The following is an 18,549-nucleotide window of genomic DNA, read 5'->3' on the forward strand; positions in this document are numbered from 1 at the left end:
AACTTCACTGGTTTTGGGTTTTGTACTTGGTATTGGATCAACATCCACATATGTAGTATCGCCCAAAACTGATGTAAAGTATCCAAACTACAGAAGATTAAGTCATTATTACCTTTGAACAGAAGTGTAAATAGAACATGTTAAAATAGAAAGTAAGATGATATTAACAGTAAATAAACAAGTAGATTAATACAAGTTTTGATTAAATAATACAACTGTAAATGGTGTATGTTACTGCAAATGTCAGCAACTCAATTAGGAGCCTTTTTAACCTGTTTTAAAATGTTTCTAATATTGATTCTTTGTTGGATCTGTTCCTGTCTCTTAATCAACTACATCGAGCTGTGCTCTGCAAGTTTGCCTTCCGAAGATAGGTATCGATCCAACAACGTTGTAAAAGGCAATGTATCGATTTTATGGATACTAGAAAAAGGAAAACATTGGATTTAAGAACGATAAGCTTCGTATGAAGTTAAGCACTTTTAATGATAAGGACATTAAACATCACTCAAGTCAGCCTGCCCGTCTGTGGTGTCATTGTATTTTTCTAAATAAACTAATATTGTACCTAGAATTGCATCAGCAACATCAAATTATGATTCAAATTGAATCATTGTTAAAATGTATCGTTACACCCTATAGCAGGGGCCGGCAACACAAAATGTTGAAAGAGCCATATTGGACCAAAATACAACAAAAAAAAATCTGTCTGGAGCCGCCAAAAATTTAAAAGCCTTATGTAAGTGTTATAATGAAGGCAACACATTAAGTAAGTGTCTCAGAGGGTTAGATAACTCCTGGAAATTACTGGTGTGTGTGGTAAATTAGATGTGTATGTCCAAGTTAAAGGAAAGGACAGGCTGTCTTCTTCTAATGGATTTATTACAATCTTTGCAAGCTGGTAACGTTTGCTGTGGTCTAGAACAACATGGTAATGTTTGCTGTGGTCTAGAACAACATGGTAATGTTGGCTGTAGTCTGGAACAACATGGTAATGTTTTGCTGTAGTCTGGAACAACATGGTAATGTTTGCTGTAGTCTGGAACAACATGGTAATGTTTCTGTGGTCTGGAACAACATGGCACACAACCGGCAATGCAGCCAATATTTCATAAAGATAATGTGTCATGAGACATGCAAATATAAATTAAATACACAGAGGACACAAGTAAAGGACATTAAATGAGCTCAATATACCTACACACAAGGCATAACGATGCAATATGTACACACAGCTAGCTTAAATAGCATGTTAGCATGGATTATTAGCACTTCACGCAAGTCAATAACATCCAACAAAGCTCACCTTTGTGCATTCACGCACAGCATAAAATGTTTGGTGGACAAAATGAGACAAAGAAGGAGTGGCATAAAACACGTCTTTCTGTGGCAGCGACGGAGAAAGTTGTAGACATAAACCAACTACGGTGAGTTCAAGGACCACCAAAAATAGTAGGACAAAACGGCGCTGGCCAAATACTATCATCAGTGAAGCATAAACTCAAACATATTAATCAGTGGGGCTTTGTAACAATTAGGAAGGTTTGTGTCATGTTTGTCCTCCTACAGAAACATTATTAAAACAACAAATATATTTTTCTCGCATCTTTTTCCATTTTTTAAAAAAGCTCCAGAGAGCCACTAGCCAGTGCTAAAGAGCCGCATGCGACTCGAGAGCTGTGGGTTGCTGACCCCCCCGCCCTATAGTCTATGCAATCGTATGTGCGCAATGTGTATTATTTATTGCAGATTTTTTGGTCTTTTGTTGTGTTTTACTTTGTAGCTTTATGTAGAAATGGCAACGCTGAAGTGGCGTCAGCGCTGTGCTCTTTCAATGTATTGCCAACCACATAATTTCCCCATTGTGGGATGAATTAAGCCTATATTATCCTATCATATATTAAATGATATATCGCAATGTGAATTATAGGTCATATTGCTCATCCCTAGTTAAAAGTCCCCTTCTTTTTTTCTTGTGAATAATTTTGGGAAGAATGGTGTGTTTGTCCCCCACGGAGATTTCGGGCCAGGGCATACAATAACTTGGTTTTCTTTGGTACTGAAACGTACTGAATGCCTCATGTGACTGAGCAAAGCTGGACGTTTCTAAAGCATGTGTTTGTCTTCTTGTGTCCTGCAGATCTCTGTGAATATCATATTCTCCCTGAGCACCAGGAGTGGAGCTTCAGGATGAAGCAGGAGGAGCCACAGACCTCCCACGTTAAGGAGGAAGACGAAGCGTCACAGACTCCTCTCGTTAAAAACGAAGAGGAAGACCCACGGACCCCCCACATCAAAGAGGAAGAGGAGGAAATCAGCATCAGTCAGGAGGGAGAGCATCTTAAATGGTTGGAGGAGTTCCCAGTGATTGGTGTGATTGTGAAGAGTGAAGATTATGAGGTAAAAGTTGAAAGTGAGGAGAAGAGAGGGGTGGAGCCTTCAAGCAGCAGCTCAATTCAACACATGACAACAGAAGCTGATGGAGACCACACTGAGGATGAAGACTCTAAAGCTGATAAGACGTGTCACACTGACAACACATGCTTAAAATGTTCTCACTGTGACAAAACTTTTCAACGCCCTAGTGGTCTTAAAAGACACATGAGAATACACACTGGAGAAAAAACCCTTTTCCCTGCTCAGAATGCGGTAAAAGTTTTTTACGAAAATATGTGTTGAACGAACACATGCTGAGACACTCTGGAGAAAAGCCTTTTTCTTGTTCAACCTGCGGTAAAGGTTTTATACAAAGTCACTATTTGAAAGTACACATGAGATTACACACCGGAGAAAAACCTAATACCTGTTCAATCTGTGGTAAAGGTTTTGTAAGACGTTCCAATTTGAAAGCACACATGAGAACACACACTAGAGAAAAACCCTTTTCCTGCTCGTTATGTGGTAAAGGTTTTGCTCAAATAAATTTGTTGAAAAGAACACATGCAAATACACACTGGAGAAAAACGTTTTTCCTGCTCAGCATGTGGTAAAGGTTTTGCACGGACACCTTTTTTTGAAAGAACACATGAGTATACACACCGGAGAAAAACCTTTTTCCTGCTCAGTATGTGGTAAAAGCTTTGCCCGAAGATATTGTTGAAGGTACACTTCAGAACACACACTGGAGAAAAAACCCCTTTCCTGCTCGGTATGTGATAAAGGTTTTGCTCACAAAAGTTTGTTGAAAGAACACATGCAAATACACACTGGAGAAAAACCTTTTTCCTGCTCAGTATGTGGTAAAGGTTTTTCACGGAAACATTTGTTGATTGAACACATTAGAATACACACGGGAGAAAAACCTTTTTCCTGCTCAGTTTGTGGTAAAGGCTTTGCCGGGAAGAAATTGTTGAAGCAACACTTGAGAACACACACTGGAGAAAAACCTTTTTCCTGCTCAGAATGTGGTAAAGGTTTTGCACGGACACATATGTTGAAAGAACACATGAGAATACACACGGGAGAAAAACCTTTTTCCTGCTCAGCATGTGGTAAAGGTTTTGCACGGAACCATTTGTTGAAAGAACACATGAGAATACACACGGGAGAAAAACCTTTTTCCTGCTCAGTATGCAGTAAAAGCTTTGCCCGAAAGAAATTGTTGAAGGAACACATGAGAACACACACTGGAGAAAACCCTTTTTCCTGTTCAATCTGTTGTAAAAGTTTTGCACGCTCAAATATGTTCAAAGTACACATGAGAACACACACCGGTGAGAAAGTGTTGAGTTGCAGTGTGTGCGGTGAAAGATTCTCTTATAAGTACCAGTGTAAGAAACACACGTGTGCTGGTGAGAACAGCAGCAGCAAATGAAGTCAAAACTTTGTTAACTTTGACTTTCTAACATCAGTACATTTAATCAATCAATCAATCAATGTTTTTTATATAGCCCTAAATCACAAGTGTCTCAAAGGGCTGCACAAGCCACAACGACATCCTCGGTGTGTGATATCATTGTTGTATAACACCATCCATGCATTCATTTTCTACCGCTTGTCCCTTTCAAACTTGTTAATATGCTTCTACCATTTATAACTAGATATTTTAGATTATTGCTTTTTTCAGTCAAATACATGGATTAATATATATCATTGTGTACTTTTATTTAAAATTGAACAGAGCAATTTAACTGTAAAGGTGACAGTAAACTTCACAAAACATATGTGACATACATTAAACATAGTATGTGTATATAGATATTAATAATTCACTTTTATACTTAAGAGTTTTATATATGTATTTAAAATAATGTAGTGTTACATATTTTCATTTATAATTGTAAATGATTCCATAGATGAACTCCTTTATTTCCATTTATCCATTTTCTACCGCGTGTCCCTTTCGGGGTCGCGGGGGGTGCTGAAGCCTATCTCAGCTCCTTTATTTCATAAACATATTTGTTTGACATTTTTAATTGTATTATTGAGTGAAAAGGACTGCATTTTATTTCCATGGGGAGCTCTAAAATCACATGGTGCCAATGATGCACATTTCATTTTGTTTTTTATCCTCAAAAACAAAATGACATCAAAAATCGGATTTATATATTGCATTTCTATCATTTCATCAATACAACGAGACATAATACATTATTACACTATTGTAATGGAAGTTAAACTATCTTGTTTTATTTATTCAGTTTTTAAATGTCCATCAGTGCCGTCAAGTGGTTCAGTATGGTTCCGAGACATAGACCTTAAAGGGGAACTGTACCCTTTTTTGGGGGGAAATTTGCCTATTGTTAACAAATATTATGAGAGACAAAAAGACAAAATGTTTTGTTTTGGGTTTTTTTTGCAATCTAACATGTAGAAATATTAGCAATCAATTCTACCTCTAAATCACTTTAAAAATGCATTCAAAAACCGTCAACAATACTTCATTTACGTTCTGTAACATGTATAATAACCAAACTATAGCAACATTAGTATTGCTGGAGCAAACACTGAGGAACTCTTTTTACTAGTGTAGTAACACATCGGCATACTTCTGTATTAGCCATAAAAGCTAGCTAGCTTCTACGCCAGCACGAAACGTGTTTGAGTTTATAATGCACAACACAATGTGATAGGACACAAATCTGTACTGACTGAAAAACATGAACAATCATATTACAGTATCTGTAAAGTATTATTATGTACTGTAGTTATAATAACACGCATGATGTGCTGTGTGTATCATGATGGAGTGTGACTCACTGATGGATAGTTGTGCGTTTGGTCCAGCTGGCTGGGAATTATTTTCCCAGTTAATTTGGGTAAGCACTCCATTTATGTCAAAATAGCATAGCTGCAAATTCCACAGTTATAAAGTCGTCACTCTCACCCCACTCTCCCGGCTTTTGTCTGCTCCAATGTCTCACTCTTCCTTTGTGCTCGCTTCTATAAAAAGCAGTTCATCCTCTGTATATTCAGCTTCAAAAATAAAAGGTTGTGAATCCTCATTTGTCTTTGTTGTTTGTTACCAAGTCTGCCATGATTACAACACACTCGTGTTGTCTCCGGAAGTAGGAACACACATGTGTTGCCGGAAGTTAGAAGTGCGTTGCTATGGAAACGGGAATTAATGGACTTAAAAAATCACTTCCTGTAATGATTAAAATACAGTAAATATTGTACATATTACGTATTGTTGTGAAGGTGTCTGTTACTACATTATATATATACTTGCAGTGTGTATATAAAACATTACATATTGTTATGAAGGTGTCTGTAACTTCATTATATATATACTTGCAGTTTGTATATTGTACATATTACATATTGTTATGAAGGTGTCTTTTACTACCATTATATATATATATATATATATATATATATATATATATATATATATATATATATATATATATATATATATATATATACTTGCAGTGTGCATACTATGTATATTACATATTGTTATGAAGGTGTCTGTTACTACATTATATACTGTATATACTTGCAGTGTGTGTATAAAACATATTACATATTGTTATGAAGGTGTATGTTACTACATTATATATATATATATATATATATATATATATATATATATATATATATATATATATATAATATATATATATATATATATAAATATATATATATATATATATATATATATATATATATATATATATATATATATATATATATATATATATATATATATATATATATATATATATATATATATATATATATATATATATATATATATATATATACACACACACATACACTTGCAGTGTGTATATCAAACATATTACATATTGTTATGAAGGTGTCTGTTACTACATTATATACGTATATACTTGCAGCGTGTATATAAAACTTTGGAGGGTTTTGAAGTTATTTTAGGCTTTGAAGGCTAAAACGGTGACTCCCATTAGCTGCATCTTCCAAGCGTTTTTAGCTAAGCTGGAAACTACTTTTAAATTAACTAACAAAACATTCAAAAATGACGGGAATATAAAATATAACAAAATACATACATAACAAATATTAACTATATTTATTGTACCCAACTTTAGTTGAAGCATACATTACTTATTGCATAAAGGTGTGGGGACATACATATAAAACAATCACAAAACAATGTTTATATTACAAAAGAAAATAATAAATATAATGGATTGGATTAAACTTGTATAAAACACCACTGCTCAAATGATGTATAAAGTAAATAATAATAATATGCTTCCAGAAGTGGTCAAGAAGATGTTTCAAATGTGAACCAGTAAATATGAACTAAGAGGGATTTATGTGTACTCAAAAGAAAAGGTATGAACAATTGTAAAACAAATATGTATAGCATATATCAATCATTTACAATTAGACATGAAAATATCTAACACTTCAATATTTCAAAAAGCTATCTAAACTATTACTGTGAATAAGTACAAAAGTGAATTATGAATATGTATATCTTATAATTGTTATTGTATGTCATATATGAACAAAAATATAAACACAGCACTTTTGTTTTTGCTCCCATTTTTCATGAGTTGAACTCACAAGATGTAAAAGGTTTACTACATACACTAAAGACCTATTCCTCTCAAATATAGTTGACAAATCTGTCTAAATCTGTGTTGGTGAGTATTTCTTATTTGCCAAGATAATCCATCCCACCTCACAAGTGTGGCATATCAAGTTGCTGATTAAACAGCATGATAATTGCACAGGTGTGCCTTAGGCTGCCCACAATAAAAGGCCACTCTGAAATGTGCAGTTATACCACACAGCACAATGCCACAGATGTCTCAAGTTTTGAGGGAGTGTGCAGTCGGCATGCTGACTGCAGGAATGTCCACCAAAGCTGTTGCCTGTGAATTGAATGTTCATTTGTCGACCATAAGCCGTCTCCAAAGGCGTTTCAGAGAATTTGGCAGTACATCCAAACGGCTTCACAACCGCAGACCAACGTGCAACCACACCAGCCCAGGACCTCCACATCCAGCAGGTGCACCTGCATGATCGTCTGAGACCCGCCACCCGGACAGCTGCTGCAACAATTGGTTTGCATAACCAAAGAATTTCTGTGCAAACTTCGAGAAACTGTTGTGCCATTCACTTGATACCATTACTGCATGTTGCAGTATGACAATGCACAGCCCCATGTTGCAAGGATTTGCACGCAATTCCTGTAAAGTGAAAACATCCCACTTCTTGCATGGCCAGCATACTCAGCGGACATGTCACTTATCGAGCGTGTTCCAGTTCCTGACAATATAAAGCAACTTGGCACCGCCATTGAAGAGGAGTGGACTAACATTCCACAGACCACAATCAACAACCTGATCCACTCTACGGAGATGTATTACACTGCGTGAGGCAAATGGTGGTCACACCAGATACTGATTGCTTTTCTGAACCCCTCTGACCCCTAATAAAGCAATACTGTAAATTTCAGAGTGAACTTTTATTGTGGGCAGCCTAAGGCACACCCGTGCAAAAATCATGCTGTTTAATCAGCATCGTGATATGCCACACCTGTGAGGTGGGATGGATTATCTTGGCAAAGAAGAAATGCTCACTAACACAGATTTGTGAATAATGTTTGAGAGGAATAGGTCTTTTGTGTATATAGTAAACGTTTTACATCTTTGAGTTCAACTCATGAAAAAAGGGAGCAAAAACAAAAGTGTTTGGTTCAGTATATGTTTCGTACCGTTTACTCTAACCTTTCAGGTCAAATTGTTCCGTTCAATTTTTTATTTAAAGTACACAATGTTGTATATTAATCCATGTACTTGACTGAAAAAAAACACTCATCGAAAATAACTAATCTATAAATGGTAGAAGCATATTAACAACTTTGAAAGGGGAAAGTGGTAGAAAAACGGATGCATGGATGATGTTACACACAACAACAATGATGTCACACATGTTATATGTGCGGATGTTGTTGCAAAATCAAAGTTATCAAAGTCTTTATGGTTGATTCCAAATCCTGCAGCTTCATTTACAGCTGCTGTTCTCACCAGCACACTTGTGTTTCTTACACTGGTACTTATGAGAAAATCTTTCACCACACACACTGCAACTAAACACTTTCTCACCTGTGTGTGTTCTCATGTGTGCTGCTAGTGTTGATTGGGCAGAAAAGCTTTTGTTGCAGCTTGAACAGGAATAGGGTTTTTCACCAGTGTGTATGCTCATGTGTACTTTCAAATACTGGCTTTGTACATAACGTTTACCGCAGCTTGAACAGGAGAAAGGTTTTTCTCCGGTGTGTGTTCTCATGTGTACTTTCAAATATTGACTTTGTACAAAACCTTTACCACAAATTGAACAGGTAAACGGTTTTTCTCCAGTGTGTGTTCTCATGTGTACTTTTAAATTGTTCCCTTCTACAAAATCTTTACCACAGACTGAACAGAAAAAAGGTTTTTCTCCAGTGTGTATTCTCATGTGTGCTTTTACATTTTGACTTTGTACAAAACCTTTACCACAGATTGAACAAGAAAATGTTTTTTGTCCAGTGTGTATTTGCATGTGTACTTTCAAACTACCTTTTAGTGAAAAACCTTTACCACAGGCTGAGCAGGAAAAAGGTTTTTCTCCAGTGTGTATTCTGGTATGTACTTTCCACGCATTTTTTCGTACAAATCTTTTACCACAGACAGAGCAGGAAAAGGGTTTTTCTCCAGTGTGCGTGTGCATGTGTAAATTCAACACATTTTTACGGCCAAAACATTTCCCACATTCTGAGCAGGGAAAAGGTTTTTCCCCAGTGTGTATTCTCATGTGTCTATTAAGACAACCAGTCCGTTTAAACGTTTTGTCACAGTGAGAACATGTCAAGGGTGTGTTGTCAGTGTGACATGTCTTATCAGCTTTAGAGTCTTCATCATCAGTGTCAGGAGAGTGTGATGTTGTGTCGTCACTATCTGATAGTGGAGCTAAGAGCTTGTCTGCTTGTGATCCTCCACAGTGGTCTCCATCAGCTTCTGTTGTCATGTGTTGAGTTGAGCTGCTGCTTAGAGGCTCCACCATTCTCTTCTCACTTTCACCTTTGACCTCATCATCTTCACTCTTCACAATCACTGGGAACTCTTCCAACCATACAAGATGCTCTCCCTCCTGACTGATGCTGTATTCCTCCTCTTCCTCTTTGATGTGGGCGGGCTGTGGTGCCTCCTCTTCTTTAAAATGAAGGGTCAGTTGGTACTCTTCTTTCTTTTTAAGGTGTGGGGTCTGCGGCGTCTCCGCTTCCTCTGTACAATGGGGGGTCAGAGGGTCTTCCTCCACTTTTTTAATGTGAGGGGTCTCTCGTGGCTCGCCTACATATTTAAGGTGAGAGGGCTGTGGCTCTTCCTGCTCCACCCTGAAGCTCCACTCCTGGTGCTCAAAGAGAATATGTTCTTCACATACGTCTGCATGACACAAGAAGAAAAACACATGCTATAGAAATGTCCAGCTTTGCTCAGTCACATGAGGCATTCAGTACGTTTGAGTGATAATGATGAGTACACTTCCGATTTGACGTCACGTCCGGAAAAGTTGGCTGACTATCGCTGCTGCTGCGGCGAAAAAATTTAAGTACTATCTTTCTATCTGTGTGCTTCTAATTGTTTTACAGCTTTCTTTATTCGTTCTCAAACACATTTAGTTGTCCTATCAAACTTGCAAAGCATGCATTCTGTCTCACCGCCCCTCTCTCAGCTAGCTGGCTGCTAAGCTAACGAAGCTAAGTTTGTCACGGTCGAAAGCAACTACGCGCCTAAGGTGTCTGCTACTCTTTGCCTATTACTCCGAAGACAGCAAGAACTTGACTCGGTGAAAGAAACAACCTAGCTAGCTGCTAAGCTAACGAAGCTAAGCTCGTCACGGTCGAAAGCAACTAAGTGCCGAAGGCATCTGCTTCCTCACACTGCGGCCGAAGACAGCAAGAACTCGACACGGTGAAAGAAACAACGTGAGTATGGCTCCCTGCGCTTTGTGCACCATTCTCATGGATAGGTTGGCCCTAGAGGACCGTGTCTGCCAGTTAGAACAGAGTAATTTCGTAACTCCAGACGCTGCGGACACATTTGCCAGCGTTAGCTTGTAGCAGCCCTAAGCGGCCTACAAGCCACGGTGAACCGGTTAAGACGCATAATAGATTTTGCCTTTTAGCTAGTCCTGCACCCCAGTCTACCGGGCACCACACATTAGTCATAGGAGACTCCATCCCCCGGAACATACATCTTGGTAAACCAGCCATAATTAAGTCTATTCCTGGAGCCAGAGCACCTGACATTGAACTAATCTTAGGGAGTTGACTCGCAACGGGCCTAGTAAACACGTACGACCACTAGCTACGCGAACATAGTTGTACATGTCGGCTCCAATGACACTAGGATGAGACAGTCAGAGATTACAAAGAGGACCATAGCTAGGACTTGTAATCTCGCTAGAAAGATATCCCGGCATCGAGTACTTGTCTCTAGCCCTGTGCCTGCCAGAGGCAATGATGAGAGGAATAGCAGATTAGTCTCGTTTAACAAGTCGCTAGCTAGTTTTTGTAGAGGACAGGGACTAACATTTATTGATAATAGGCCCTCTTTCTGGGGAAAACCAGGCTTGCTGAGGAGTGACGGCCTTCACCCTAACCGGGAAGGTGCCATCTCTCTCTCCAGAAATGTAGATTACTATTTGAGTCAAGCTTGACTAACTACCCTAGAGCAAGCTCGGACACAGGTAATTACAGTGTCTGTTAGTCCGGGTGAGGAGTCAGTTAAACTAGGACTAACCAGCGCCAGATTGGAAAATTCCTGCACACATAGCATTTCTCATAGAATAATACACAACTCGCATATTTTTTTCTGTAGTGACTGTACCAGAGGTGAACATGCATTCTACTGAGGTGGCAAATTATGACGCAGTCAATGTATCGCCGCACCAAGCAAATAATCTCAAGATCCCCATCATATCAATTCCTAGATGTGATCGAAATTATTTAAAGCGCACTACACAAAATAAATGTAACGTTATTAATATCAGTACTACGCATACCATTAACAAAAATTCCTCAAAACAGCCCACTACCTATGATATGGGCTTTTTAAACATCAGATCTGTCAGGTTTAAGCACCGAACTAGAACAAGAAGCAAGGAATCAGGCAGAGACAGGGTTAAATTTTGCTCATGAGGAGAACACATGGAGCTGCACACTCAGTTACAGTCTCCCCCCACGCTCTGAGGAACAGCCCACGCGCCCCCCATTTTATTCAGGAGTTCCCTAGTTACATCGCTGAGGCTGCTTCTAAAGGGAGGGGTCACACATTATGCAAGCAGCTCAGTAGACACAATACGTAATTATTCAGAATGGAAATGTGTGAATATCAGATCATTGTTATCCAAAACGGTAATAGAGAAAATAATCTTAACGTCATTGGTTTCAGCGAAACCTGGCTAATATCAGATGATTTTTTCCCGCTTAACGAGGCGTCTCCTCCTAACTATACGAGTACACATATTGCCTGTCCTCTTAAAAGGGGTCGGAGGAGTCGCACTAATATACAATGAAAACCTTAACCTTACCCCTAACCCAAGTAAAAAATATAAATCATTTGAGGTGCTTACTATGAGGTCTGTCACACCGCTACCTCTCTACCTGGCTGTTATCTAAAAAAAACAAAATTCTCGTATGAACTGGTCCTAAATCTTCGTCTGGGAAAAAACATGCCACTCTATACAACATTATTCAGAGGAAAAGAAAACCAAGCTGGAGAGGGGGAACTTTTTACTAGAGATTGGCAATAAGGCCTAAAATCCATATTGCAATATACTATTTGATACAGAAGTGATAATAAAACCCTTTTTAAAGGGGTTACAAAGGCACTTTATTTTGTTGCTAACATGTGCAGTAACATATTACATAATTTAGAGTTGTATTATTTTCTCAAAACTATTATTAATCTACTTGTTAATTTACTGTTAATATCTGGTTACTAGCTGTTGTAAAAATGTGTTTACCTACACTTCTGTTCGAATGTAATAAACACCTTTTCTTCTGTTGTTTGAAACAGTTTTTGGTGATACTAAAAATGTGGGTATGGATCCAATACCAAGTAGTTACAGGGGCAGTATTCATTATATTTAGTCAAGTGACTTTTTCTGAGATGTTTACTTTCGGTGAACAAAGTGTTGGTCAATCAAACCAATATGGCTACTGTGCAGCAAACAGCGTGTAAATTATCTTGAGTAAGCAAGGAGCCTAAATCTTACCACTAAAAGCAGATACCAGCAAAAACTCTAACTATGCAATGGAATGAATCCCTATACTTGATCAAAAAAAGATTTGTGGAGTGATATCAAGTATTATACGTCGGTCATGTCTCCAGACATACGGAACTATTGTGCTCCAGACAACATTCTACATGACAGAACAAATGAAAACTTGGAAAATCATGGAGGTCTTATTTGTGTGTGGTTGGGTCAAGGACATTGGTATCAAGACTCTCCCGGATAAATATGCATCGTTTTGCTGAAGTAAGGTTGCATTTCATGATTTGATTTCACATCTTGCTAGGACCCAGGTCCTTGTAAACAAACTGCAGGTAGCACTTGATAGCCTTGATTCGCTGTTCTTCATATTCCCACTATGAAAACAACTCAAAGATAATCGCTGACACCACTGAAGACCTGGTTGGTTGTGAAAGAAGCCGGAGAAGTAATCACAGCTCACTGTAATGGGTGAGTTTCAGCCATGTTACCTTGATGTTGTTGCACGCGTCGTTACAAGTACGCTTGTTTTTCCCCGTCTTTATCAAAATATAACTATATACATGTCAACATTGTGTATGTGCTGAAATATTCATTTATGATTGTTCATCAAAATATAACTATAGATGTCAACATTCTGTATGTACTGAAAGATTCATTTATGATTGTTGTCGTTGGTAAAAACTTTACTCTTTTAGGTTTTTCTCACATTTGCTTTCTTTTATTTAGGCTCCCCGAGTTGGTGCTTTTCGAAACACTCCTACCAAACGTGTTTAAGAAGTACAAATAATATCAAGATAATACTTCAATGGGAAATAATAAACATTAAAAGTAGATCAAACAGACCTTTAACGAAGTGATCACTGCAAACTCATGCATTCTATGACTTTGCTCCCTTGGACTGAAGTGCTATATTCGAGAGACACTTTTCTCTTCGTCAGGTGGTAAAATCTTGCACCCTTTCGCCCTTCTTGATTACCTCTCCGGAAACTCTTATCTATTTGCGATTTTGAGAAGAAAAAAAAATCACTCGAAGCCTGGGCTCCTGGAGAGGGGGACCAGACTGAAGATAAAACAATACAACTTAAAATGATGTAATATGTTACTGCGTATGTCAGCAGATAAATTAGGAGCCTTTGTAACCCGTTTTGAAATAGTTCTATTTTCATCTACATACCAAAAAATACATTCTGATATATATTGTTATCACAGGAGGCTGCATTAAATATTGCGATATAGATTTGAGGTCATATCGCCCATCAGTACATCTCATATAGATCTTCTTCTGCAGTTGGGGGCACTTTACCACATAACACTCCTTTGGGAGGTTAAGTTAACCATGTACAGTTGTGAAGGTGTTTTAACATCATTTGACACAAACTTGTCCAGGATTTTCCACTTTTTCATCATCTTTCCCTTTCAACACAATGTTTACAAACACTGGACCACATGATTTGTTTTACAGCCACAAATGGTTGAACTTGCACTTACCATCTTACACAAATAACTCTACTTTGCTGTGGGCTTTCCTAATATCCGCTGCTGGCTAAACTCTGTTGTAACATAGACAGCACCACATACTCGTCTTGCTCCAGAAATTCTGACCGGTTTGTACAGATAATTAGTTTATGTATTTATTACAAATTAAAAGAATGTTATTATAATTTTTGGGACCTTTCAAGGACGTAGTTAAAACTCTTAATGACATTTTGATAGAATTTAAGACATCCCAAGGTCTTAAATTGAAAGGATTAGGTTTAAGACTTTCAGTGTGTGAGCATGAAGTGATGAAGCCTACTTGGATGAGAGGCCGAACATCTTCTAAGACAAACTGAACAGTCCAGTTGTGATGGATTGAATGTCCTGAGAATAAAATGATATGTGGATGTTGTTCTTACTTGGACTGTGATGAAGCTGTGAGGACTCAGGTGGTTTGTCTTCATGGTCTTCAGTGTTCACAGAGACAACTGTCAGTGGAAACTTGGTGAGATCAGCCTCCTCCTGCCCGAGAAGACGCTCTTCCTCCTGACAGATACAAACTTCCTCCTCTTCCTCTTTATTACGTGGGAGCTGTGGCTCCTCCTCTACCTCTTTAATGTGGGGGGGCTGCTGGACGTCTGTTGGGTAAATATGTAAATAAGATTATTAAAGAATATAAATAGTTTTTGACTGACACTGTTAAAACAATGAGATTTGTTGTGTTCTTGTGTGTTGTGTAAAAAATTTGTAGCCAAAAAAACAAAAACAAAAACAAGGGAAAGACCACTAAAATGACTTCAAAAGTGGTACAGCGAGTAAAAAACAGGAGGAAAGTTGAAAAGTCTTTATATGTACGAGCCAGAATTGATCGCGGCATTCTTAACTTTACGCTCACTAATTAACTAATTTGTGTAAATGTCGGCCTATCACACCTAAATCGTATATCTAACCTTAACCATAACCTTGTAGTAGCATTGTCATAACCATACTTAAAACAGGGTTGGGTTTTTTCTTGCCCTGATGTGGGATCTGAGCCGAGGATGTCATTGTGGCTTGTGCAGCCCTTTGAGACACTCGTGATTAAGGGCTATATAAGTAAACATTGATTGATTGAACAGCCATACTATGTTTTTAATCATCATATAAAATACTTTTCTTTATGGTCATTTTGTTGGCTGGGCCAAAATGAGCTCTTACAAAACATGCTTTACTAAGTTTGATTGATTAATTGAGAAGTTTATTGACATTTTAAAGAATTGAATCCATGTAATGCTTTAAAAAGACAAATGGAGGATGGCACAAAAAGCCAAAAGGCTTGTTTCCATTGTGGTCCATTAAATATTCATCACATTTGATACATTCAATAATAAAAGATATATAACCTGTAACATTTATTTAAAAAATTACTTTAAAAAATGGATAAATTATGTACATATACACAGTATACATGTCAGGTGATTTGAAAAACAATATGTACAAAAAATGGGGGGCGGGGGGGTATATACACACTATGTACATGACACTTTGTACATGATTATGCACATGTTGACTCCAAGAGTGAATGAGAAAATATATTATACACTATAACCACAAACCTGTTTGATGCTTCGAAGAGTTGCTGGGGATCAATTTTGGTTCAGATCAGGTAGAGGTTGAGCTGAGCCATGATTTTATGGCAGTTTTAAAATTTAGTAGGGAACTTCAAATTTTAAGGTCTGTTGGTAGTGCATTTCACTGTGGTGTTTTTATAGAGTATGTCCATCAACAATTCCTCTTTAGAGCACAGCTCCCACATTCACTTGGAGACCATCTACGACACGCTGAAGGAAAGTCAGTCACCTCTATGTTCTTTTCATAAATCAACTGTTGATTACTTTGCTTATTGGAAGATGATTGACAATAATAAATGTTTACTTTCACTTATTGGTGCATGTAGGTCAGAATTAGAAGTGAAATTAGTCATGAAACCATATTTGAATTATATCGATTACAATGTCAAATATATTTGGTGACTGTGTGAGTTTAGTGTAAACATGTTGATACATACATTGTCACAAACTGAGAGGAACATCAACCTCTCATACATATTGCGTCTGAACAATATAAAAACAAAGCAGTGCATCGTCTTCACAAGACAATCCACCTTCCTATAGACGACATATTTAAGAATAGTGTTAATAATCAAATATAAAGTTAGTAAACATGTGAGCGTAAGAAGTAAACAAACCTGTTATGTGTAACACAACTTGATGCTTCTTGAAAACAGCGTCCAATAGTTGATGTTGTCGCTCCTTCTCCTCTTTTGTTGGACAAAGTTCCTCCTCGTACTCTGCTATCGTTCTTTCGCACATTTTCACACAATCACAACACTTTACACTCACACTTGATCTCTGCTTAGCGATGTGTTGATAACTTCCGCGTCTCTTTGTTAGCAGCTAACAAGCTAAGCTAACTAGCAAGCTAAGCTAGCACGGGAAGCAGCGAAGTGCGCTCAAACTAATGTGTCCGAATACACACGAATACTAACAATGTTTAATCTATTAGACCGCAATTATGTGTACATGTATGCACTAATTAAATATGCAGAACTATAATGGCCACGTTTAGACCTCCGAACAAACGCAATTTTGCTTTTTCTTCGTTCTTCTTCTTCTTTTTATTTACGGCAGACTAGGCGCATTTTAGGCGTATTTCTGCCCTCTACTGGTCTTTATTTGAATTGCTTCGTCCCCTCAGACCCCTTTATAAAGTATAGTCCTTTGCAGGAATTCCAAAACAGCTTTTGTCACTCTTGATGTTCCGAGCTTAATCTGCTTTTCAGTGAAGTGTCCTTGTTTCCAGTTTTTGACAGTTTAGCGTGCATTTTGGCTTCATTGTACTTATTGCAGTCTTTGAGTGAGCATTTCTCATCAGTGTTAAAGCACCAATGATTGTCACACACACACACACTTGGTGTGGTGAAATAATTATCTGCATTTGACCCCTCCCCTTCTTCCACCCCCTGGGAGATGAGGGGAGCAGTGAGCAGCAGCGGTGGCCGCGCTCGGGAATCATTTTGGTGATTTAACGTCCAATTCCAACCCTTGATGCTGAGTGCCAAGCAGGGAGGTAATGGGTCCCATTTTTGTAGTCTTTGGTATGACTCGGGGTATGACCTCACGACCTACCGATCTCAGGGTGGACACTCTAACCACAGTGTGCTGCTCTTTCATCATTTATTTAGCGCAAAGTGCCGCAGCCTCAGTCTTGTATACACTGCAGTGTGCCTCCTTTCCATTTTAAAACTTTGTGTGTGTTTTATGTTGGATTGTTATGAAAAATAATACCTCCCTTTACTCCCCTGTTCTCACTCTTTTTGCCACATTCTGTCTGTTTCTTGTTGTATTATGCTTTTCCACTCCACCCTTCCATAGATTACTTTTGTTCCTTTTTCATTTTTGTTTAATGCCTTTTTGCTCTGTAGTCAGCCTCCTCATTTCCTTGTACTCCCACGTGTGCTGGCACCCACACAAACCCAACAGTGCACCCCAATCCCTGCATTCTTCACCGCATTACCATTGCTTCACTGATTAAGTCGTTTCTTGCCTCACTTTTCCCACCCTTCAATGCCATCAATACTGCTGCTGAATCGGAGCATATAACTGTCTTTTGTGGCCTAGCCTCCTCCATCCACCAAGTGTCCCTAAAATAGCCACACACTCCACTGTAAATACTGATAGTTTGTTTGAAACCTGATTGCCATGCTGTATTTGGAAATGTGGGATGCTCACTCCTATTGCTGCTGATGTGTACACTATATTGCTAAAAGTATTTGGCCACTTGCCTTGACTCCCATATGAACTTGAAGTGCCATCCCATTCCTAACCCATATGGTTCAATATGATGTCGGTCCACCTTTTTCTGCTATTACAGCTCCAACTCTTCTGGGAGGGCTGTCCACAAGGTTGCGGAGTGTGTTTATAGGGATTTTCGACCATTCTTCCAAAAGCTCATTGGTGAGGTCACACACAGATGTTGGTCGAGAAGGCCTGGCTCTCAGTCTCCGTTCTAATTCATCCCCAAAGGTGTTCTATCGGGTTCAGGTCAGGACTCTGTGCAGGCCAGTCAAGTTCATCCACACCAGACTCTGTCCTCCATGTCTTTATGGACCTTGCTTTGTGCACTCGTGCACAGTCATGATGGAAGAGGTAGGGGCCCGCTCCAAACTGAAAAACAACCCCACACCATAATTCCTCCTCCACCAAATTTCACACTCGGCACAATGCAGTCCGAAATGTACCGTTCTCCTGGCAACCTGCAAACCCAAACTCGTCCATCAGATTGCCAGATTGAAAAGCGTGATTCATCACCTGACCTACCTTACAAAAGCCTGTT

At 38.4% G+C, this 18,549-nt stretch overlaps 2 protein-coding genes across 2 annotated transcripts in view; one reads left to right on the plus strand and one right to left on the minus strand.

Annotated features, from left to right (window-relative positions):
- Positions 1-2,679, plus strand: part of LOC133636372 (zinc finger protein 3 homolog) — a 23,091-nt gene extending 20,412 nt beyond the window's left edge. Inside the window, exon 3 of the mRNA XM_062030365.1 lies at positions 2,141-2,679. Coding sequence (XP_061886349.1) covers positions 2,141-2,679 — 539 coding nt within the window. The remainder of the gene's footprint in view (positions 1-2,140) is intronic.
- Positions 2,680-8,069: 5,390 nt separating this feature from the next.
- On the minus strand, positions 8,070-16,814 carry LOC133635804 (zinc finger protein 260-like). The gene is made up of 3 exons (XM_062029109.1): positions 16,403-16,814; positions 14,595-14,813; positions 8,070-9,863 (listed from the first exon to the last, which is right to left on the minus strand). The coding sequence occupies exons 1-3, from the start codon at positions 16,524-16,526 to the stop codon at positions 8,446-8,448; spliced, it is 1,761 nt and encodes a 586-aa protein (XP_061885093.1). The 5' UTR covers positions 16,527-16,814; the 3' UTR covers positions 8,070-8,445.
- Positions 16,815-18,549: the final 1,735 nt, after the last annotated feature.

This window comes from Entelurus aequoreus, linkage group LG20, assembly GCF_033978785.1.
Source record: "Entelurus aequoreus isolate RoL-2023_Sb linkage group LG20, RoL_Eaeq_v1.1, whole genome shotgun sequence".
NCBI classification, from domain to species: Eukaryota; Metazoa; Chordata; class Actinopteri; order Syngnathiformes; family Syngnathidae; genus Entelurus; species Entelurus aequoreus.